The sequence below is a fragment of the Rattus norvegicus genome, chromosome 7 (genome assembly GCF_036323735.1).
Source record: "Rattus norvegicus strain BN/NHsdMcwi chromosome 7, GRCr8, whole genome shotgun sequence".
NCBI lineage: Eukaryota > Metazoa > Chordata > Mammalia > Rodentia > Muridae > Rattus > Rattus norvegicus.
This window is the reverse complement of record NC_086025.1, coordinates 135,483,702-135,505,635: the sequence shown is the minus strand read 5'-3', so window position 1 is coordinate 135,505,635 and position 21,934 is coordinate 135,483,702. Positions and strand designations below refer to the sequence as shown.

At 40.9% G+C, this 21,934-nt stretch overlaps 1 protein-coding gene across 51 annotated transcripts in view; it reads right to left on the bottom strand.

Annotated features, from left to right (window-relative positions):
- Positions 1-21,934, bottom strand: part of Pcbp2 (poly(rC) binding protein 2) — a 24,553-nt gene extending 2,619 nt beyond the window's left edge. Inside the window, exons 1-15 of one of the 51 annotated variants that reach the window (XM_017595006.3) lie at positions 21,471-21,920; positions 18,845-18,985; positions 18,226-18,249; positions 18,102-18,134; positions 17,620-17,736; positions 14,768-14,899; positions 11,777-11,905; positions 10,833-10,907; positions 9,067-9,159; positions 7,979-8,020; positions 6,792-6,864; positions 6,254-6,292; positions 5,269-5,324; positions 4,272-4,441; positions 757-1,539 (exon numbers count right to left, since the gene is read on the bottom strand). In XM_017595006.3, coding sequence (XP_017450495.1) covers positions 1,188-1,539; positions 4,272-4,441; positions 5,269-5,324; positions 6,254-6,292; positions 6,792-6,864; positions 7,979-8,020; positions 9,067-9,159; positions 10,833-10,907; positions 11,777-11,905; positions 14,768-14,899; positions 17,620-17,736; positions 18,102-18,134; positions 18,226-18,249; positions 18,845-18,913 — 1,404 coding nt within the window. In that variant the 5' untranslated portion in view covers positions 18,914-18,985; positions 21,471-21,920 and the 3' untranslated portion in view covers positions 757-1,187. Of the gene's footprint in view, positions 1-756; positions 1,540-4,271; positions 4,442-5,268; positions 5,325-6,253; positions 6,293-6,791; positions 6,865-7,978; positions 8,021-9,066; positions 9,160-10,832; positions 10,921-11,776; positions 11,906-14,767; positions 14,900-17,619; positions 17,737-18,101; positions 18,135-18,225; positions 18,250-18,844; positions 18,986-20,279; positions 20,762-21,470 lie in introns of those variants that run through there. The other 50 variants (XM_063263963.1, XM_063263962.1, XM_063263965.1 and 47 more) reach the window with 50 other exon arrangements.

Sequence of the window (21,934 nt, the reverse complement as noted above, 5' to 3'; positions counted from 1 at the left end):
TCCAGAAACTTTCACTGACTACCAGTAAAGAAAACTCACAATATGTACCTTGGGTGTATCTAATGACTTTCTCATCTCCTTTTAGTTTTTAAGTACTAGAAAACAAATCCAGTACACAGCAAATATTCTACCACTGTCTAAGCCCCAGCCTCAAAACCCTTACAACACATCAAAGTTTATATTCTCTTAGGGCTTCTTTTCTATTTCCACTACAGAATTCATTCAAATATAAGCATATTATCTCCCACTCATGATACTGCTGCTATTGAAAGACAGGAAATAGAAGACAAATAAATGAACTTGACAGAGCAATATTTAGAATGAACAACACTCAAATCTATAAACCCTCTCTAGTATTCCAGAAGCATATCTAATGATCCATTAAAGGAATATAGACAAACCTACCTAACTCTGACATGACCACTGCCCATCATTGGGCTAAAGAAGTCAGTCCTGCACATGCCTTTGAAATGACTCCTCACCAGAGAAGTGTGCAGACAAGGACACCTCATTACCTACTGGTATTAGCAAGGTAAGGAAAGTGGTTCTTGATTTAAGAGCCTCTTTCTGGTCCATCTGAAGGATCATCAGTATTTAAACTACTGAAGACCCTTCTACTTGGAAATATTGACAAAGGGTTACAAAATTCATGTGTGATACAAAAAGGCCCAAGTAGGCTATACAGCCATCCAATCTGACAAGGCACAAATCACAAATGCCCGCCCTCCACCCGTCACATCACACAGTGAGCTACTGTTCTTACTGTGGCAACTTTATTATAACTAGAAACACAGATTTGACCAAGAAGGCCAGCTGACAGCTTTAACCATTAAATGATTTAAAGTAAAAAAAGGAAGGATTAAGGGAGAAGCTTTTATTCATCAACACAGAGCCTAACACATTGTTTATATTGCAAGGCAGAATAAAGCTACAAAAAAGTGTAACAGAATTAGAGTAAGAACTGTGGCTCTAGATAAAGAGTTCCATCAACAAGTCAGACTCTGAAGCAGGCACTGAGCTGTGAAGACCTAAACCTAACAAGTGTCACCCCTGTGCCCACCCCACCCAGTTATCCCCCAAAGTAGTAAAAAGAAAATGGTCACAAGCTCACAATAGTTTGGTTCTCACCAATATTAACAAAGAAAAACAAAATAAACCAACACTTGAGGCAATGCCAAGATAAGCACTCAGTAGGGAGAGAATCTCTGCTTCTCGCCTTTCAGTTTGTTAGTTACACATGGCACAGTAGAGGTGGTGGTGGTGGTGGCTGAAGCCCCGGTACCCTTAGCAGCAGACACAACATTTAGAGCCAGGAGAGGGATGGGTTTCATGCCAAGCAGACTGGAGACACAAGGGGCGGTCGGAAGAGGGTTGGGGAGGCTGGAGGGTGCGTCGGAAGTCCCCGCTGTGGCGAGCGAGGGGGTGGTGGTGGAGGAGGAAGAAGAAGAAGAAGGGGTGGAGGGTTGAGAGAGGTTGATGCTGAGGTGATCAGGGATCGTGACGGAGGCTGCCTGGGAGGAGGGTTTAGCGTTTTCTAAACTGTAACAGAGGAAAAAAAGGAACAAAAAAAAAAGGGTGGGTGGAAGGGAAGACCACAATAGGGAAAAAGTACAGGACAAAATCCGCTTCAGTTATATCAGTAAGTGCCTTTGGCTGCCAATTAGGAAGATCTAATATCAATTTATAATAAACTTTAATAGCTTGTGCCCACCCACTAAAATATTCATATTACCACCCCCCCTCACCACACACAATGCTGTTTAAAACTACTTTGATGAAGACACAGCAGACAACAGTGGGAAAAGAAGCATAGAGCACATACTTCCAACTATCTGATAGATTGACCCAAATCAGAAACTGAAGGAAAGTGGCCAAGCCACGGTAACAAAGCTACTACAGAAGCTGAGGCAAACAATCAGAGTCCACTGCAGTCTGGGCTACAATAGAGAGTAGCCTTTAGGGCAACTTTAAAACCCTCTTTCAAAAAAAGCTCTAGGTTTAGCCCCCAACAGTGTTTAAAAACACAAATGGAAAAAAGAAAAAGATTTTAGTTTGAAAGAGTTAACCTTTTAAACAAAAAATCATTTCATAAATCAAATTATGTTTTCAGTTTTAAAATTATATGTCTAACTATAATTATTTCTAAAGATGAGTTGATAGGGTCTGTGTAGCCCAAGTTAGCTTAGAACTGGAGCCCTTGCCTCAGCTTCCTCAGTGCTACTGGTATGAAATCACCAAGCATGCCTAACACAATTTTTCCTATAGCTAATATTTATCTATTTATATTTGCATGGTAAATGAACCAAAATATTAAATGGAAGGAGGCAAAGAAGTCCAAAGTAGATCACTGAATAGACTATAAAGAATGTAGCATTTTCAAAGAAAAATGCTAAAAACAAGTGTCGGTAAGATCTAGGAAAGCTTTTTTGACTGAGAAGGAGGCTCTTTATTTTAACTATTCCTAGACTTAAGAGTTGAAAATAAGCAAGTACTACCAACTTTTGTGTTTAAAAAGCAAAAATGTATTTTTATTCTTAAAATGGCCCCATAGAGTCAGTCCTATCCTAAGCCCCCAGAATTACAGACATTTGCTGAGATCAGACAACCTGCCTTACAAGCCTACTTCCAGGGGAAGGAAAGCTCCTTATAACTCTACTCAGCTTGTTCAGAGCCAGTTCAGTCATCAGGGAATGGTCACAGCAATGAACTACAAAGACACAGAGCTCTGTAAAGAAAGCTCAAGAGTACAGAAGAGATGCTTTGAAGCCAATAATAAAAATAATAAAACCAGTTTGTGTTTCTCATTCAAACTGGGCCAAGGAGAGAAGATAAAAAGCAGATTTGTGCATCATCTTGCACTGGCTTTAAAAAGATTGGATTCAAATCCAATGTTTTACTCAATTGTTTAAAGCAATTCTGCAGTTACTTCAAGTAATGAAGTTCTGCCTCCTTATAAGGTAGACACTAACTTATTAAAACAAAGTCAAATTTAAAGTTATAATTTGAGCTATCTCATTTAAGATAAGCTTCCCAAAAGCAGAAAGTGACTTCTAACATTATTTTTGCCACATAAAACTTACCTCCCATGTGAACTAGAAATAAGTTTTTTTACTAATAAGCTCTGTATAAAATTACTTCTATTTAATTCAATATTAAAAACTTAAAGTACACCTAGAGTTTTGGTTTTTTGTTTTTTGATTTTTGGGGTTTTTTGTTTTGTTTTGTTTTTGTTTTTCAAGACAGTCTCTGTGTAGATTTGGTTGTCTTGAAACTCACTCTGGACTAGCCTAACCTCAAACTATACAGAGGTCCACCTATCTCTGCCTCCCTATGATGGGGATCGAAGGCATGTATCACCCTGAAGGCTGATATCATCCTTCCATATGAATGACAGCATTAGTTCAAGGCAAAGAAATACAAAACAATGGCCAAGACCATCACTGGCAAGTTGGCAATGTTTTCAGCTAGGGATAAGAGAGCCTGGTATAAATTTGTAAGCACATGTACATATACTTCATATCCCTAAAACCTTTTCTTGGATTCAGACCTCTTAATTTTTATGTGGAAGAATGTAAGTATAAGATAATGCTGTCTTCCCATATAAGCTATACTAAGTCCACTGAAAATGTGACTGAAGCAGCACTGAGGAACAAACATCCAGTAGGATGCACATCTGACTGTTCATAATTGTCCTACAACAGAGAGTGTAACAGAATCTACATATAGGGAAATAAAACCTGAGCAAATCATTTATGGATGTATAATAAGATGAGCAATGGGATTAAAAAAAAATACTAATGTATCTGGAGCACTCTCAAGTCTGTGCTTCATTTTTTCACAAATAGAACACACTTGTCATTTGAAAATGTTTGCAGAGTAAATATGACAGCTAATTCTAAGAAGCTACTTAGATATCTCACTATCCTTAAAAATTTAAGGTGCTTTGAACTCCAAATTCAAAAATGAAATGATCTGTCTACACAATACGCACAAACAAGCAAAACCCAAGTGTGTCTGTCTCAGTGAGCCTGTGATTACGAGAGCACTGTCCTACTATTCAGCAAAGGCATATACTACTACCCTTTTGCACTGTTCCAAAACAACCCCGTGAAAAAACTTACTCCAAACTGCTTGTTTTTCTCTGCTACATTAAAGACAGAAGAAAAACAGAAATCAAGGAGGTTTTGGAAAAAACCCACACTTGTTATATGGCAACTCCCTCCCTCCCTATTATTTTGGCACATAAGCAAAAAGAGTATAGTCAATCTTACCTGACATTGATTAGATACTGAGCCAGACTAATGCTGGCAGCAGATCCAGTGATGGTAACCTGCCGATCAGTAGATCCTTCCACTGGGTTTGCAATTTTGATCTGCGCCCCAGACATCTGACGGATCTCATTGATTTTGGCGCCCTGACGCCCAATTATGCAGCCAATCAACTTGAGAAACAACAAAACAAATAAAAACAAATTAAGTTGCGCAGCTACACACACATGCATAACATTTACAAATTTCTATAATTTGTACCTAAATTTGCACTCCCCAATCTTTCTGGTATATTGCTATTAAAACCTTGAATTTTAAAACCTGAAGGTCCCATTTTAATTCCTGAACCATTCATGTGATTAACTGCAAATCAAGGCAAACTCTAAGCCAGTTTCTCATCCCAAGCATTAGCTTTTGTTCCTATCTCCACAGTCTAGCCTCCACTCAAACAAATTAACAAGATCCACTGACATCTAGTGAGACAGCTACAAGTAAGTCGACAGTGCCTTCACTGTTGGGTCGCCAAAGATGTGTGAAATCATCCTTCCACCACCACCTTATGATTCTGGCAAGATTTTCAAATTTGTTTTTGCTTTTGGGATTACATTTGCATTATTTAGCACTAAAGAGTAATAATGGTTAACATGTTAGCTGTGGCTTGACTGAGACACTGACTTTATTAAAATTTTATTCTTAACCCTAAACAGCCACACTTACAGAAAGGGCAGGTATATTGTCACTCTACAATCACTTCTCCAAAAGCAAAAATTCTGATTTTATTGGGGGAGAAACAAGATCTTACTACATATATCAGAGGCTGACGTGAACTCAAAGAGTGCTGAGAGATTAAAGGCATATGCCACCACCCAAGTACCAGAGAAAAGAATTTCTACAGGACAGAAAGAGAGGTTCTTCTTTTGAAAACTGTTAATACAGTTAATTTTAACAATTCTTTAGTAAGGTTTCCTTCAGACTTCCAACATAGTTTAATTACACTTACATCATTTGGAATGGTGAGTTCATGAGAAGTAGTTTGAGCAGATGCATCCAAACCTGCTAAAAGACAGAAAAGAGCAAGAAAATATAACGCACAGCATTCAGAATCAGTGATCTGCAAATTAAACTAACAGAAGATAATAAAATGAAAACCCAGCATTGGCTGTTGAGGTTCATCACTAACTCTGAAGCCTCCAAGTAGGAAAGATGGGAGGGGTAGCAAAAGTAATGCTGGAAAGATTCTTCTGCACAATCAGAATAGCTGATTTCATGCCATTTCCTGCAAAGCCCAGACTATATGTACAGAGATAAAAAGGGGCAAGAGAGTGTGGTATTCTTAAACAGGAGCAAAATCTAAACATCGAATGCTTCTATACATCTACCCCTTTTCTGATTAAGATTACTGTTATGTCTTCATTTTATTTTGTCCAATGCTCACTAAAATCAGTGCCAACTTTATTCTTTTTACTGGGTATCATGGACTCTTGGCACGTAGAATTGCTTTCATTATACCTCTACCAGAGTAACACCCTCCACCTCTATCCTCCCAAACTAGACTTAAAAGACCAAATAGATAAAATCTGTTTGAGGGGAATTTATTTCTCCAGATTTATTCTGTCTTTTGCTATAATCATTCTGGCTTTTGTTTTCCAAAGAAAAAAGAAAGGAAAAAAAAAAAGAAAGAAAGAAAAACCAATCCCATTACAAACACCCCTATCATTCATAAGAACACCAGGACAAGGCCATTCCGGCTGGCTAACCCTTAACCATTCTTTCTAGTCCTGCTCTCAACTACATTTTTAGAAGGTGGTTGGCCAGATCCATCAAGGGACCCTAAGGGGCATCAGGCCCACCCATTTGCTCTCTCAGCTCCTCTCTGCCATGTGTATGTTATGTTGCTGGTATGGTTTATGGGCAGTGAAACAAGACTCCCACCAGTTTATTAATATAACAGTAGAATACTACAGATTTTTTTTTTTAATCATTACCCCAATAGCCTTTCACCTCTGGAGAGCTGGATTCAATGCCTGTTAAGATACAAGTGAAAATGAGTTTGGTGGTCTCATTCTAACCCTATCGGACAAGTTATTCCTTATATATAATTTTTTTAAAAGCCCCAAAACAAAACAAAACAAACAAAAAATACACTACACAATTTTGAACAAATGGATTGTCTCTACCCAAGTCTTGTGAATACCTGGTGGAGAAAAAGGGGATGCTAATCAGATCAAGGTGGCCACTATTAGGATGGTTCACAAGAAATATCCGCCTACCCTTTTCCTGACAAGCATCCCCAGACCTCACCCCAAACCTTACAGGGATTTTTACTCTTTATAATTAACTCAACCCAAATGAAAATCATGTTAACAAACACATTACCTCCTTTAGCCATAGTAGGTCAAGTTTAAACCAGCAGATGCTGGATGAAAATGAATTTTGTTTTAAACAGTTGTCAAGCTGAGACCTTGGGACTGGCCTCTATCTTGTACTACACCTTACAGAAATAACACACTGAGTTATCCATACCACTGAATCCGGTGTTGCCATGGGTCATGGGAAAATGAGACTGTTGCATTGCCAACTGGTGCAGCTTGGTCAACTGCATGAAGGAAACAGGAGAGATGAACATTAGAAAGGTAACCTAGTCAGGACTCAAACACACTCAGACGTGAAAATGTGCATGGCTCCTGATTTCCAAGGTTGAGACTACTATTCCAAGTATAGCATAGGATAAGAATGGGGCTTACAGTACAATCCAGAGGACAGGCAAAATATGATAGGAAAGGTTAGAAATAGAAAGGATGTCAATATACAAAAGATGAATGAGTGCCATTTGGGGTATGTGAAAAAGGAAGCAGTAATACTAGCCCAACAACTATCCCCAGTGGACTGTTTAATGGAGGTATATGCAGCCATTGCCAACGGTTGCCCCAGGGACAAGCACAGACAGGCTAGATAAACAAACTGTGCAGTGGTGCTAGGGAAGACACACCATGCAGGGTTCTACTAGTATTGGGAAAAGGGAAGGAGTTGAGGGGGGGAGGGAGACTGCAAGGAGGGGAAAAGCTTAACAAGAAACCAAACTGGGCTTTAGTCCCCAACAAATATTTTTTTCCAACTCTCTTATATGTGATACACACAGGTAACTAACTGTACTGGCTGGTGCCAAAACAATCCCTTTCCCAGTCTACTTCACACACCTCCTAGGGGCTTCCACTAACCAAGAACCAAACCCAACTTTCCAAGTCTAATGCTTGGCATCTGAAAGGATTAGTAAAGATGAAATAAGCGTACAGGGGGGGAAAAAATGGACAAAAATCCAAATACTAGTACTTTAAAGTAAGAGGTTCTTAGTAAAGTTTGAGCTGAAGTCCAACAATTAGTTTTCTAGCTTTCCTTATACGTTAATGAACCCTCAGCACCTAAAGGTAAAAACCACCCTCCCACTTACCCAAAGAAATTACTTAAGGGAAGCACGCCCTTCACTAACAGTTTGAACTGTGCCAAGATATTAATAACATACCATAGATACATAATTCCTAGAGGTTTTACATTCAAAACCAAACAAGTTGATACTTTGTGGTTCACCTTTTAAGACATAACAACACCACAAATGTTCAAGACCCAACTTACTCCTGCCTAAGGAAAAAGGATTCAGACAAATTTGGATGGAGAGGGAGTTTTTCAAAACAAGAAATGAAATCAAAACTTACATCTGGCTGTGGAATGGCATACTGTCCTTGAATGGTATAGGCCTACAAAAGGAGGAAAACAGTTCCTATTAAAAACCAATCATGGACAGCAACCCAATGTAGGGGGAAGACAAGTTTTCAACTAGCCAGGAAGCCAGAGTTGAACTAGAGAAAGGGAAGCCAGGGACTGAGGAAGTAAATGAACTCTCACAATGATCAGACCTGAGCTGGCCTTCTTTAAGCCCTAAATACAGTATTAACTTTATTCCAGGGATCCTCTAAGAAGGATATACAAATTCTCTTTAAGACAAAATATACATATTTGCTTTTTAACCAAAAAAAGAAAAAAAAAGTGGAAAATGAAAGTAAAGCAATGCCTTGACTGACCAGTCCCCCCATCCTATGTATTCAATACAAGATACTAATTATGCTAATATAAATGATTTGCATCTACACAAACCTGCACGGCATATATTCAAACATTGCCTATGAACTTAAGTGCACTAGAAGCTAGCTACGTCTCTGACTAGGGACCTGACCACAGAAGCACTGGTGGATGGGGGTTGGGGGGAAATAAAACTTGCTAAGTCCTATCTTTGCCCACCCACCTGCATAAAAGGTACTTGCAGCTCCCACTATGCCCTCCTCCCCACACCAGATTCTCCCAAAAAGGGAGCTTGGTCTTTTGGGTAATGGGGGGTGGGGGGGAGGACAAGGAGAAAAGGAATAAAAGGGACGGGGAGGAAGTTGTAGCTGGTTACTTAACAGAATGTGAAATTTCTCACATCACAGTGCACAGTGGCCATTACCCCCAAAAGCACACCCAGGTTGGGGTGGGAAGGTGAAAATGGGATGGGAGGAATGGGAGGGGGGAAAAGAGGGATTGAACAACAACAAAAAAAAAAAAGTTTAAAAAAAAAAGTTGGTGTTACCATCTGGTGGGCTACGCGGCCTGTGTGAAATGAGGTGGGGAGGTCAGTCCAGGTCCCCGTGGACAGGTGGTGTCCACAGCACAAAAATCACCAGCGCCACTCGCCCCCCGTGTGTTGGCAGTCTCGGCTGAGGCGGAAGGATTGAGTGAGCCTTGGAGACTGAACATCCCCTCTCACCTCTAGAGGTGGTCCCTCCAGGTCAGGGTTGAGGCACATGGACGGGGTGGTGTGGGGAAAGCTCGCACTGTCGCTGCCTGTGCTGTACCTGTCCTGTGGATAAATAGAGGATTTCAGTCTCCAGGGCTGTCAATCCGGCACCTTGTCATCAGCATGAAATTCACACAAAAAAAAAAGTTGTTTATTTTTTTTTCTTGTTTCCTTTAAAAAGGAGCTCACAACACAGATTTGAAACGAGCTGTAATCAGTGAATTAAAAAAAAAGGTTACCTAGTGGCAGATGACACTGCACAATTGGGTTATTTTCAGTAAAAGTGAGGGGTGAGGTAAGAGAGCTGATGCCAGGTCTTGGTCACTGTAGGATTAACTTGAACCCCTACAGAGCCCATTTGCAGCAAAAGACACAGGTCCATCTCTGGACACTGCATGAACTGGTCTATTTATAAAAAGGCCCATGGGAATGACCCATAACAGGGCAACTGATGGAAGAAGCTTTTAGAGGGCAGTTAGCTGAATAAAGGGAGGGAGGGTAGGAAGCAAAGAGGTACAAAGGGAAAGGAGTGAGGGGAATGAAGATAAGAAGGACAGACTGTTGTGCAGGATTGGTGACACAGCACTGGAGAACCTAGAGTTCCACGGGAAAAGGGATGACTCCTGAGGCTAACCCTCCTGTCTACGATGACTGAGCTGCTGCTTATCTTGCCCCAATAATTATATTGGCAGCCCTGACAAACCTCTTAAAACAAAATTAAGACTAAAAGTTCTAATACATCTCAATATAACACTGCAATACGACTACTTGTGAAAGCTCTCAGCAAGACATAAATTTGTTCACTTTCATTGTATTTCAATAAAATGTGGAATTAACTCCACGTTAATGTTTTCCCCTCCCAAATGATTTTCAGAACAAATACAAATAAATGTAACTAGTTAAGCAAAGATGTTTTTAAATAGGGTAGCCCCAAGTGCCAACAGTCACTATTTTAACCTGAATTTAAGTTCTTTAAAAACTGGTTTACCTATTACTCAAGAAAACACTAACCATCAAAATACACTAGTACCATGACATTTATCAATCTTTTTCTCCCACAACTCTAACTTTAGAAGAAACTGTCAAAGATACATGAGGCATGGAGAGAATGCTCTGGGGATCTCACACTGCACCCCAATATGCTCTCCCCATCCTATGCTCTTCTTATTCCAGTTGATTTCAATTATACCAATGGGGTTTCAAACCAGTGTTTATGAAGATTCTGGAGAACAACAAACTGGAGTTTGGGGGTAAAGGGTGGGAATAGGGGAGGGAGGTGAAGGGGAGGGAAAGTTTGTAGGACACTCAAGTTCAGGACCTGATCCCAAACCCCCATGCCATTTGAAACCACCATCCAGAATTTCCAGAGGTCCAACTCCTTTGTTATCATTACTTAGACCTCCATCATCCACACATAGAAAAGCATAGATGGGATGGTTGACACAGGGACAGAGTAGTAATAACACTGGAGCAATTTAATTCTAACCCAAACCACCTTAAATCAGCAACCAATTTCTCTTCTGAGTGTCTACAAAACTCCCATTGCCCGCTAAAATAAGATCTTGGCATTCAAAACTTTCTTCAGTAGAAAAACAAAAACAAAAAGCAAATCAAACTATGGCCAAAAGTACAAGTTTTCAGCAAGCATGCAAAGTAGCTTGGTGTGCTGGCAAAGTTGATATTTAAAATATAATCTTCATTCATTCATTCTAGCCCACCAGTAAGGATTTTCTTACCTGACCACCTGCAAAGATGACTGGAGAACTGGAGGGCTTGGGCCGGTACGGGATGGTCACGCCCTTCGGGGGGGACTGGGAGAGAGTCAGAGGGGAAAAAAACAAAAAGAGATAAGGTTTCAAAGCTGCTTCAGCTGTGTGGCTATAGCACACACAGGTCAGTTAAATAAAAACTTATTTTTTTCCAGTCCCTTACTTAAGTTGCACATTAGTTATTTGCCTTTAAAAAGCAAGAAAAAAGTTTATGGATTCTGTGGCTCATACTAATCCTCCCCGAAGGGGCTTTAAAATTTTAATCCTAATTTCCACACTTGTAAATAAATTTAATTCACACACACACACAACTGTATGTGTAGATATGCTTTAAGTGGTAATTTTTATGACCTCACATTTTTGTTAAGACATAAAGGCAAAGGTGGATATGAAATTACAAAATGCTATGTTTATGGTTCAAAGACACAAACATTTTTTTTCTGATTCATATGGGGCCAAATCCATGTAACTCAAGAGATTTAAACTCCATTATTTTTTTGCTGCAGAATATATCAGGACTTCATAATTCACTCAAATACCATTATTGATACTTTTCCTATAACTACTGTTTTGAATATATCCTGCTTCAAACTGAAACAGAATGTGTCAATTTCAAGAAATTCAAAAAGTTAGCATTTCAAAGATCCCAAGTCCTTATAGTCTATCTTCCCCTGCCCACGCTACTACAACATTCTGAACTACCTGACAATTGCTTTTTAACAGATCCTATTTTTGCTCATAGACTAAGATATATAAAAACTGGGAGAAGGAATGTATGAACTCAGGGAACTTTACCCGCCTCGACTGATAAGCCTCTTAACAGCTTCACCTAATTCTACTCTTACTAAATATAGATCAATTCCCCTGTCCCCAAAATCACCCCCACATCCAGCATGAGCCTGAGGGCTTACCTCCAACATGACCACGCAGATCTGTTTGACACACTCAATGATGGACTGCGGAATGCCAGCAATAGTGATTGCTCGCTCAGTTGAGTTGGGGAGCATATCCCCTGCCACCTGGACCTGAGCCCCTGTACTCTTTAGGGTAAAAGGAAAAAAAAAAAGAAAAAAGAAAAAAAAAAGTCAGAAAAACTGTTCAATTCCTTCCAACACCAGCTTTATTCAATAGATCCTTATTTCCACCCTTTCTTTCTCATTTTCCATTCTTCCTTATTCCAGGTACTACTGCTTATTAAAGTTAAAAATAAATTACCTCTGAGACAAGAATAAATCTGAGTAACAGCCTACATTTAACCTGCACTCAGAAAAAAGTTCCTTCTACACAATTTACTCTTACCCAGTAATGAAAGCTTTGTGGGTCAAACAAAATCCTCTAAATATCACCCTTTCATTCTCTGACTGAGCTCTTCCAAAGGTCCTGAGTTCAATTCCCAGCAACCACATGGTGGCTCACAACCAGTGATCTGATGCCCTCCTCTGGTGCCTGAAGACAGCTACAGTGTACTTATATCTAATAAACAAATAAATCTAAAAAAAAAAGCTAGGAAGTGTCAGCAATGTAGTTCAAGAGGTAAAAATGCCTGTTGCCAACCCTAACTTAAATACAATCCTTGGGGGAACTCACATGGTAGAAAGAGAGAACCTGCAAGTTGTCCTGACCAAGGAAGTGCACACACACACACACATACATGTGCACGCACACACACAAAATGTAATTTAAAAAATTGTTTCAGGCAGGCATATTGTACCTTCCTGAAATTACCAGCACTTGAGACGCAGAGACAGAAGGATCTCTACATTCACAACCAGCCTGGTCTACAAAAATGAGTCCTAGGCAACCAGGGCTACACAGGAAGTCCTACTCTGAAATTTTTAATTATTATTTTAAGGGACTAGAAAAATGGTTAAGACCATTTGTTGATACTGCTGGGGAACTGAGTTTAGTTCCCACAACCATCTATAACTCCATTCCAGGAGATCCATCTCTACTGAATTCCACTGATAACTGGCACATACATGGTACATATATACATACAAGCAGGCTAAAAGCTTACACATAAATTAAATCTATTACTTCTTTTAGGCTTAGAGATGGGCTCTGGATTGTTCTTATAGAAAACCTGGGTTCAATTCCTAGCACCCATAAAAGTCCACTCACAATACATGAAAACCCCAGCCCTAGGGGATCTAAAGCCTAACTCACATGCAAAGAGTTAGAGGTAAATATATATACACAATTCAAAGTAAATCTACAAGTGGCTCATGATTTAAATCCTAGCACCAAGAAGGAAGAGGCAAGATGCTCTAAGTTTGAGTTCAGCCTGATCTAGAGTAGTATGGGGACAGAGAAACCCTGTTTCAAAAAAAAAAATCAAAATAGACAAAACAAGTAAATCTAAGACAGACAGACAGACACAGACACACACACACATACTCTCTCTCTCTCTCTCTCTTAAGTAGCTCAGTCAAAACACCTGAAACTCGGGGTTGGGGATTTAGCTCAGTGGTAGGGCCCTGGGTTCAGTCCCCAGCTCTGAAAAAAAAGAGAAAGAAAAAACAAACAAACAAACAAAAAAAAAAAAAAAACACCTGAAAAGCAACCTACCCACTAGAGTTAAATGCCAGTGAACCCAGAAACATGTGCTTTTATTAAGTAATTACAATTAATTGGGGTGGGGTATAAGGAAGATGGCTTAGCCTATAAAATGCTTGCAACACAAGAACCAAGAATATTCATAAAAAACTGGAGAGGGGATTTGCATTTTTGATCCTAATACTTAAAGACAGACAGGAGAATCCCTGGGGGTTTAGCTGACAAGCTGAGCCAGGAAAAAAAAAAAACACAAAAACAAACGAACAAAAAAACCAATAAAACGGGGTTGGGGATTTAGCTCAGTGGTAGAGCGCTTGCCTAGCAAGCGCAAGGCCCTGGGTTCGGTCCCCAGCCCTGGGGGGGGGGGGGGGGGGACCAATAAAACAAATAAACTTAAAAAAAAGAACTTATGTGGGGAACTAAACAGAACTGACAACCATTTTTAATCCCAGGACTCAAGAAGTGGAACCAGACATCTCTGAATTCCAGGCCAGCCAAGGCTAAAACAGTGAGGCCTTGTCTCAAAATAGCAACTATGTGCCATCAAAACTGGACGATTGTATTAACGTATGAAATTCTAAGTAAGTAGCACTCATATTCTGACATTACTGAGCCAGGCAAAGGCTTTATGTAGACCTATGTACTTGGAAGACTGATGCAAGATAGTAAATGTATATAAAGGTCCAGGATAGTATAGGCTAGTAACATAGCAAAGAGCCCACCTTTAAAATTAAAGGGGGCTAGAGAGATGGCTTGGTGGTTAAGAGTACTGACTGCCCCTCCAGAGAACCTGAGTTCAAATCCCAGCAACAACATGGTGGCTCACAACCATCTATAATGGGATCTGATGCCCTCTTCTGGTGTGTCTGAAGACAAAGACAGTGTACTCACATATGTTAATTGAGGGATTTCACCAAATATGCCTGGCTGGCCTAGAAGTTACTGCATAGAGCATTCTGACCTCAAGGTGACCCTCTTGTCTCTGACTCCAAGTGCTGGTATTAAAGGCATGCACCACCACACCTGAATCCATCTTGCATTTTTTTAGATAGGGTTTCCTAAACTGCCCACAATAAACTGGCCTTAGAGTTTCCCTTCTCAGTCTCCACTGTCCTGAGATTACAAACATACTACTACCTGGCTTAAATATTCACATCAAATGCTAACCTTTTCTAGCCATAACACAATTGGAATTTGGTATGGGGGTAATGGTGCATGCACTCAGGGAACAGAGGTAAGTGGTTCTCATAGAGATTCTTGTCTATAGTCAGGCCAGTCAAGGCTAAAACTAAAATCAAAAAACGTAACAGATATTTGGGGAAAAAAAAAAAAAAGCAAACACCAACCTCTCTTATTTCCTTGATCTTGCAACCACCTTTTCCAATAAGAGAGCCACACTGACTAGCAGGAACCACCAGCCGTAAGGTAACCGGGGGTCTACTGGCAGCTGTGCTATTGGTCATAGAGCTGCTTATGTCCTGTTAAAAAAGAAAACTGCTTAGAACACCAAAAGAATAAGTAGCATGTCTATACTTGAAAGCCTTAACTTCCAAAAAATAACCACTTACTCTTGGACCTAAGGCCATGACTGTACCATAACCACACCAAACTGTGAAGATCACAATTTGGGCCCAATGTGGTAGCACTGCTTATAGTCCAGCACTTACAGAAGAGAAGGAAAAAAAGATCTGGGGTTATAGGCCAGTATAGACACAGGCCAGTAAATAACAGAACTATAACCACACTTTCCAATAAGAGTCACATTGTCTAGCAGGAACCACCACCCATAAGGTAACTGGGGGTCTACTGGCCTAAATAAAAGAGGACTAGAGAAATTTGCTCACTGGTACATTGCTTACTCTGGAATCAATCCATAGAGGCAACACAAAACAGAAAAAAGAACCGCAAGAGCAGTTATTTTTCTTCACAAGGGTACAGAACGCCAACCTTCCTTCCATTAGGTTTAGAAACACAGCTTAGTAGTAAAGCACTTGTCTAGAATGCATGAAACCAAACATTCTAATCCTAAAAACCAAACCTAGTACCAAAATTGCTTAAAAAGTAGAGGGTTCGGTCCCCAGCTCCGAAAAAAAGAAAAAGGAAAAAAGAAAAAAAGAAAAAAAAAAAAAAAGGAGAGTCAAAGGTCTGAGGAGATGGCTCAGTGGGTAGAGCTTGTTATGCAAGCAATAAGGACTGGAAATCAGGACAGATCCTCCAGCACCCACATAAAAAACTGGGTCTGACTATACATGCCCAGAATCGCACCACTGGATGTGAAAACAGACCTGTCCTAAGAACTGGAAGGCTAACAAGATTCCAGTAGAGACCCTTTCTCAAAGCTGGAAAGCACAATGCAATAAAAAACATTTGATATCACACAATATAACCAATTTCAAACTAAATATCCTCTTACAAAACCAATATAAAGGGTTTGGGGATTTAGCTCAGTGGTAGAGAGCTTGCCTAGGAAGCACAAGGCCCTGGGTTCGGTCCCTAGCTCGGGGGGGGGGGGGGGGGGGGGGGGGGGGGGGCAGGGATCCACACACCAATATAAAGTGTTTTAGATTGAAGGTCTGTATGTTTTTTTACAGTCCTAGGCCTCCTATATGCTTACCAAATACTCTCTACACCCTGATCTATACCAATGTACTGATTTCAACTTCCCCCATAGCAATAAGGATGAAATCAGGTATCATATCTAAATGTTTTGAAATAAAATTGTTATAACCATTAATATAGTGAGTATATGCTAACGTTAGAGAAGAGTTTGTGCAAGTTAATTTTTTCCTTCCACCATGTTGGTCCCAGGGACTAAATTAATGCCATCAGTTGTGGGACAAGTGCCTTGACCTGATGAATCAACAAACCAGCACAAAAATTTTTCAGTAATTAACGCATTTTTTTCATTCCAGGCTGTCCTGGAATCCACCCCGCAGACCACACTGGCCTCTAACTTACTATGTATATGATGTTGTTAGCTTTCAAAGAGGGTTGAAAAACAAAGAAATCCACTTCTCTGCCTGATTGGCATGTGCCAGTGAGGTGTGGCAATTGCTTACTTACATATAAGCCTTATAGTCAAAACCATTTTTTCTTTTGATACAGGGTCTCAACTACATAATCCCAGATGGCCTCAAACTCTGAATTATCTGCATCAGTCCCCTAGTACCGGTGGAATTAAAGATGTGTACCACCACTCCAAGCCTATATTACTTTTTATTATAGCATATACTTCTAACTTTTAAGCTGCAAATTCTGGAGTAACAGCATCCTGCAGGTTAAAACATTTCTGACCTGACCTGAACAAGGTTAAGATTTAAGAAGCATTAAGCAGTAACCAAACAGCACTCTTCTGCCTAGGCTATCAACTGCACAACTAAGTAAATAGTATTTCTGCAAGGAGGACACATGACTTAAGACAATACTTGTCGGGGTTGGGGACTTAGCTCAGTGGTAGAGCGCTTGCCTATCAAGCGCAAGACCCTGGGTTCTGTCCCCAGCTCCGAAAAAAAGAACCAAAAAAAAAAAAAGACAATACTTGTCCAGACTCTGAAAGTATTAAAGGGAAAAAGAACTGCTCTCTAACAAAACCAGTAACGGTTATCTTGTTTCTAGTAACCTAAAACTTTAACTCTTAACTTTAACTACACTATTATCAGTATCTAGTATAGTTTAAAATCCAATAACACACTAGGTTTGTAAAACTATAAAATGTCCTAGTTCTTCAGCAGGACCCTAACAAAAAGCACATGAAGTTCATTCAACTGTAAGGAAAGCAAAGGCACACCTTTGAAAAAATTACTAAAATATTTTAAATGGCAAAATTAGAAAGGGTTATGCATATCTCCATGTAATCTCAACACTTAGGAGCCTAACCCTGAAGTGTTAAAAGTAATCATGGACTCCTAGTAATGCCAGACTTACAAAAGGAGACCCGTGTGTGTGGTTAGGAGCAGTAACTGCTCTTCCAAATGAACCAGTCATGTAACAGTTCACACCTGGAGTCTGCAACTCCAGTTCCAGGGCTTCTGACACCTTCATATAAACACATACTCAGATAAAATACCAATGAACATGGAAAAAAGTTAGATTAAAAAGTCAGCTGAGGGCATAGCCCAATTACTTAACATGCTTTTAAACTTTTAATTATTTTATGCCTGGTATCGGGGGAGAGGGCAATCATAAAGGTACAACAAACCTCTTCCAGTTTGTCAATGATCATAGCAAAGGCTTTGAAGATGGCATTAGTCGGTCCAGCCAAAGTTATAATTCTCTCAGGACAATTCCCTTCTGAGATGTTGATACGTGCACCACTCTAGAAAGAAAAACAAGTAGTTTTAAAAGATAAAAAGAACTAAAAGTGTACAGGATAGTCTGTCCTAGATAACACAGGCAAGAAGCTGGCTACATAAAAGAGCATTTCAATTACTGCTCTACTTGTTGTCAACCTCCTGCGTGTGCCTTATGTTTTCAGGACTCGACACAAAACTCATTCCTATCACACTATTTGTTATTACAAATTAGCTAGAAAATGCTTTCTCTTTTTTTTTTTTTTCTTTTTTTCGGAGCTGGGGACTGAACCCAATGCTTTCTCTTTTTGAGCTCTTCATCCTGTAACTTCACACAGAACTTTTTCAGGGTTTTCCAAGGCTACCAATCCCAATGTTCCTTGCATCTTACCTCCTCGCGCATCTTCTTAACAGATTCTCCTTTCTGTAAGAGGAAAAGTCAAATATGAGCTCCAATTGCTATTTCAGTCCAGACTGACTAAACAGGAGTTAGTGTTGAAGTGAAGCTGTCTTACCTTTCCGATGATACTGCCAACTTCCTGCAATGGAGAAAACCCAGTGTTAAGAGGAAATTCAGAGTTCATCATAATAAAAAGAAAATTCTAAGTGTTCAGCTAAGTGCTAACTATGCTAACTACCAATCCAAATAAAAGGAGTTTTAAGACTTATTGGGGGAGGCACCTATTCATTTCCTCCCAAAAAATTCCATACTGAAGCTATCAAAAAAAAAAAAAAAGGATAATCAGTGATTAAATTCCACAACTTTGTATAATATGCAGAGGCCTGAGTTAGCTCAATGGTAGTGTTTAACTAGATAACTCTGTGTTCAATATCCAGACCACCAAAAATCAAAAAGAAAAATCTTCCTTCTGAAATTTAAGCTACAAACATACATCAAAATGCCTTACCAAGCAGCTATGTCTGCTTTTTGGCTCTAACCACTTGTTAAGTCTTTCTTGCTCTCTAAAGCTTCCTACTAAAAGCTGTCCATTTTCCCACCACACTGCATTAGAAAAGAGTGCTAAAGCCAGATGTCCCACAGTGCTAATCTGATGAGCTCCAAGATGCTTGTCTGCTTTTCCTGGCCCCTTCCCTGGCAGTTACTATGACCCAATTTTCCAAGCTGATGCGTACCTTTCCGTGCATAAGTAGCCTGATGGTGAGAGTGACATTTAATCCACCTTCAATCACACCGGTGTCCATGTCTAGCAGTTACAGGGAGCTGGACTTTGAGTGGTCAAGTCTTTGGTCACTGGTGAGAGTGAAAGCCAAAAACTGAAATGTAAAAAGTAAAATTCCTTTCCAGTCATTTCCACTTTGCTGCTTGCAGTTTGATCTAATTGACTCTAAGTGTGAGCCTATCAGACTTGTGAACACTCCCAGAACAAGTCTTTTAACACTTACAGATCAGGTTTTGTTTCCAGTTTGCTCATTAATGATAGGGTTTCCACTAATGCTTGAGATAAGAAATATTCGACCCTTTACTGGCAATGGTTCTAAGGGAACTGCTTAAGTGCAAGAAGTTGTCCTTCAGCTGAGTAAGTTTTTGAAAAGACTCAGTAACAGCTGGACAAACCACAGAGAGGGTGAATTCAACTCGCTTTCTACTCTACAGCAGTTAGAAGTGAGAGCAGAGTATATATGTAAATGTACTCAGTATAGAAATTTCTAAAATTGAGATAAACTTCTTATCTCAAAGGTTGATGGATGACAGCAAATATTTTGAAATGCTTTAGTTCAGATGTGTGGATGGTGGTACATTTCTGTATAATCTCAGCACTTTAGAGGTTTTAATACGATTGTTTTAAGTTCAAGGCCACCTTGGACAACCTACTGAGAACCAAGTGCAGTTACCAGAGCTACACAGGGGGACAATCACAAATAACAACAACAAAAAAATATATATATATATTGAAAAAAGTATTATTCAAGATACACTTCACAACTGATTAGGTTCCACGTTCCTTTGAAATTTAATTCTGTATATCTCGGTTCTTTTCTCCCATTCTTCCTCTCTAATCAATTTGAGAAATTTCTTGTATATTAACTTTGACTATCACACAATTAAGTCTTTTAAGTCCCAAATTTTCTTCCAAATACAACAAAAGCATAGTACTAAGATTTTACTTCATATTTGCTTTGATTAATCAATAGTGATAGATTGCCAAGATGGCCCCTTTGTACTCATCCTCTGAAACAACTTTGGAATAACTACTTGTTTAGACAAAGAATTTGGATTTTGATGGTTTTGCCTTTAATACTTTTTTAAACACCTAACACTGATAGTTCCAAGAGTCTCAAGACCTGAAATTTCTCCAATAGCATGGCGACTATGCATCCCTTCAAATCAATATCAATGATTTCTCTCCTCCTACAACTAATTTTGTCCCTTCATGAAACCAGTTTTCATTTTGCTGTAACACCCAATACACATACCGTTGGGTTTTTTGTTTTGTTTTGTTTTTTTTGAGTCAGGGCCTCACTGTATTGCCCAGGATTGAATGGAACTGTTTAACAACAGCAGGCTGGCCTCCAAATTCAAAGACCCACCTGAATCCCAAGTCCATACCTTAAATATTTTAAAAGCACTTTAAAGTGGCTGTCATACCACTCTATATACTGCAAACTATCTTCTGGTTACTTCAGGATGTTAAGTGATAATGTAAATGCATCCCTAAAGCACATCAGTTCCCTATTTCCAGAAAACAGTTAATTGCTGTCAAAAAACAAAAAAAACAAAAAACAAAAAAACAAAAACCTCACAAATCAACATCTTATTCATGAATAAACAATGCTTGTTCACAGAGTCCGAAAGACTAACAATCACCCCCATATCCTCTATAAACCTGAGGATAGCTTTAGTTCCATTTCCCCACTCAGATATATTAATCACTTTAAAAATACAGTAATACAAGTTCAAGAGGCAAAGAAACTGAAAACCTAGCTACAAATCCATTTAAGTAAAGCACGAAGATGCATTTTTTAACTCCAAGCCATGTAAGTAATCTGAGAAACCTGTCAATTCCTCTCCTGAGTAGGTCAATCTAAGTGTACCCCATCCTGGGAATCCAGCTGTTAATCCTGCAGTCAATTACCCCTCTATAAATAGCTCGGTCTGGTTTATAGCGGCAGGCATTTTGTAATTTCAAAATTCGTTACCCGAGAGAACGTCAAAGTAACTCGGTAACAGGGAGTCCGCCTACCCTTTAACTCTGCAGCTCCCCACTCCCCTCCCCCGCCCCGGTCATCCAAGCATTTTCCACTTTAAAAAAAAAAAGGCCCCCCCTTCCCTTGACTGGGATGGGGGTGAATAAACGGTTCGGTCAGGGGGGGGCGCTGCTACCCAGGGGGAGGGGCCGGACAAGTAGCGCCTCCTCGTGTGTCTGCGCCAGCGCCTGACCCCCGCGGGGAGCCGCGCTCACCCGCCCCGCAAGCAAGCCGGCCATCGCCTCCCCCACCCCCCTCAACCAACAAATCCACCGCCGCCCCCCCTGCAGCGCGCGCGCCCTCCCTGACTCCTGCGCAGCCGCCACCGGGAAAAAGGGGGGGGGAGGGGGGCAGGCTTTGCGCGAGGCCTACTAGGCCGCGCTGGAACCAGGGCCTCGCGTGAATGGACGGGCAGGCAGAGTGAAGTAGTAGACGCTCATGCGGGACTACGAGAAGCCGAGGCTCCAGAATAGGACCGGAGTCCTCCAAGAAGGATGTCACGAGTGGAAGCAGAAGCTATTGCCGGGGGCAAAGAAGAAAATTTTAAGCTTACCTGGAGGCGCGAGTCGACTGAGGGGAAAAGGGGAGCGGGCGGGAAGGGGAAGGGCGGGAGGCCGGGGGCGGAACAATAGGGGCGGGCGGGAAGGCGAGGGGGGCCCCGCTAGCGGGCGGAGGAGGGGGGGTGGAGGAGGAGGAAGGGGGAAAGAGACCCCGGGGCGGGTGGAGGGCGGCGGAGGGCGGGCGGGCGGGCGGAGGGCGGGCGGGCGGGAGAGGGCGCAGGCTGCGGCTGCTCCGGCTGCTGCCTCTGCTGGTCTGGGAGGGGGACGGGGCGGAGCGGGCCGCTTTCAACCCCGCGCACCCTTCGACCCCGGAAGCGCTAACCGCCCCGGGGGCCGGCGAGTTGACTGCGTCGTCCACACTTTCCCCACGCAATGCGGACCGCCTTCCCGGAGCCTAGAGCGGCTCCTTGGACAGCGTCGGCACCAGCGAGACAGCCGGTAACCAACCGCGAGGTCT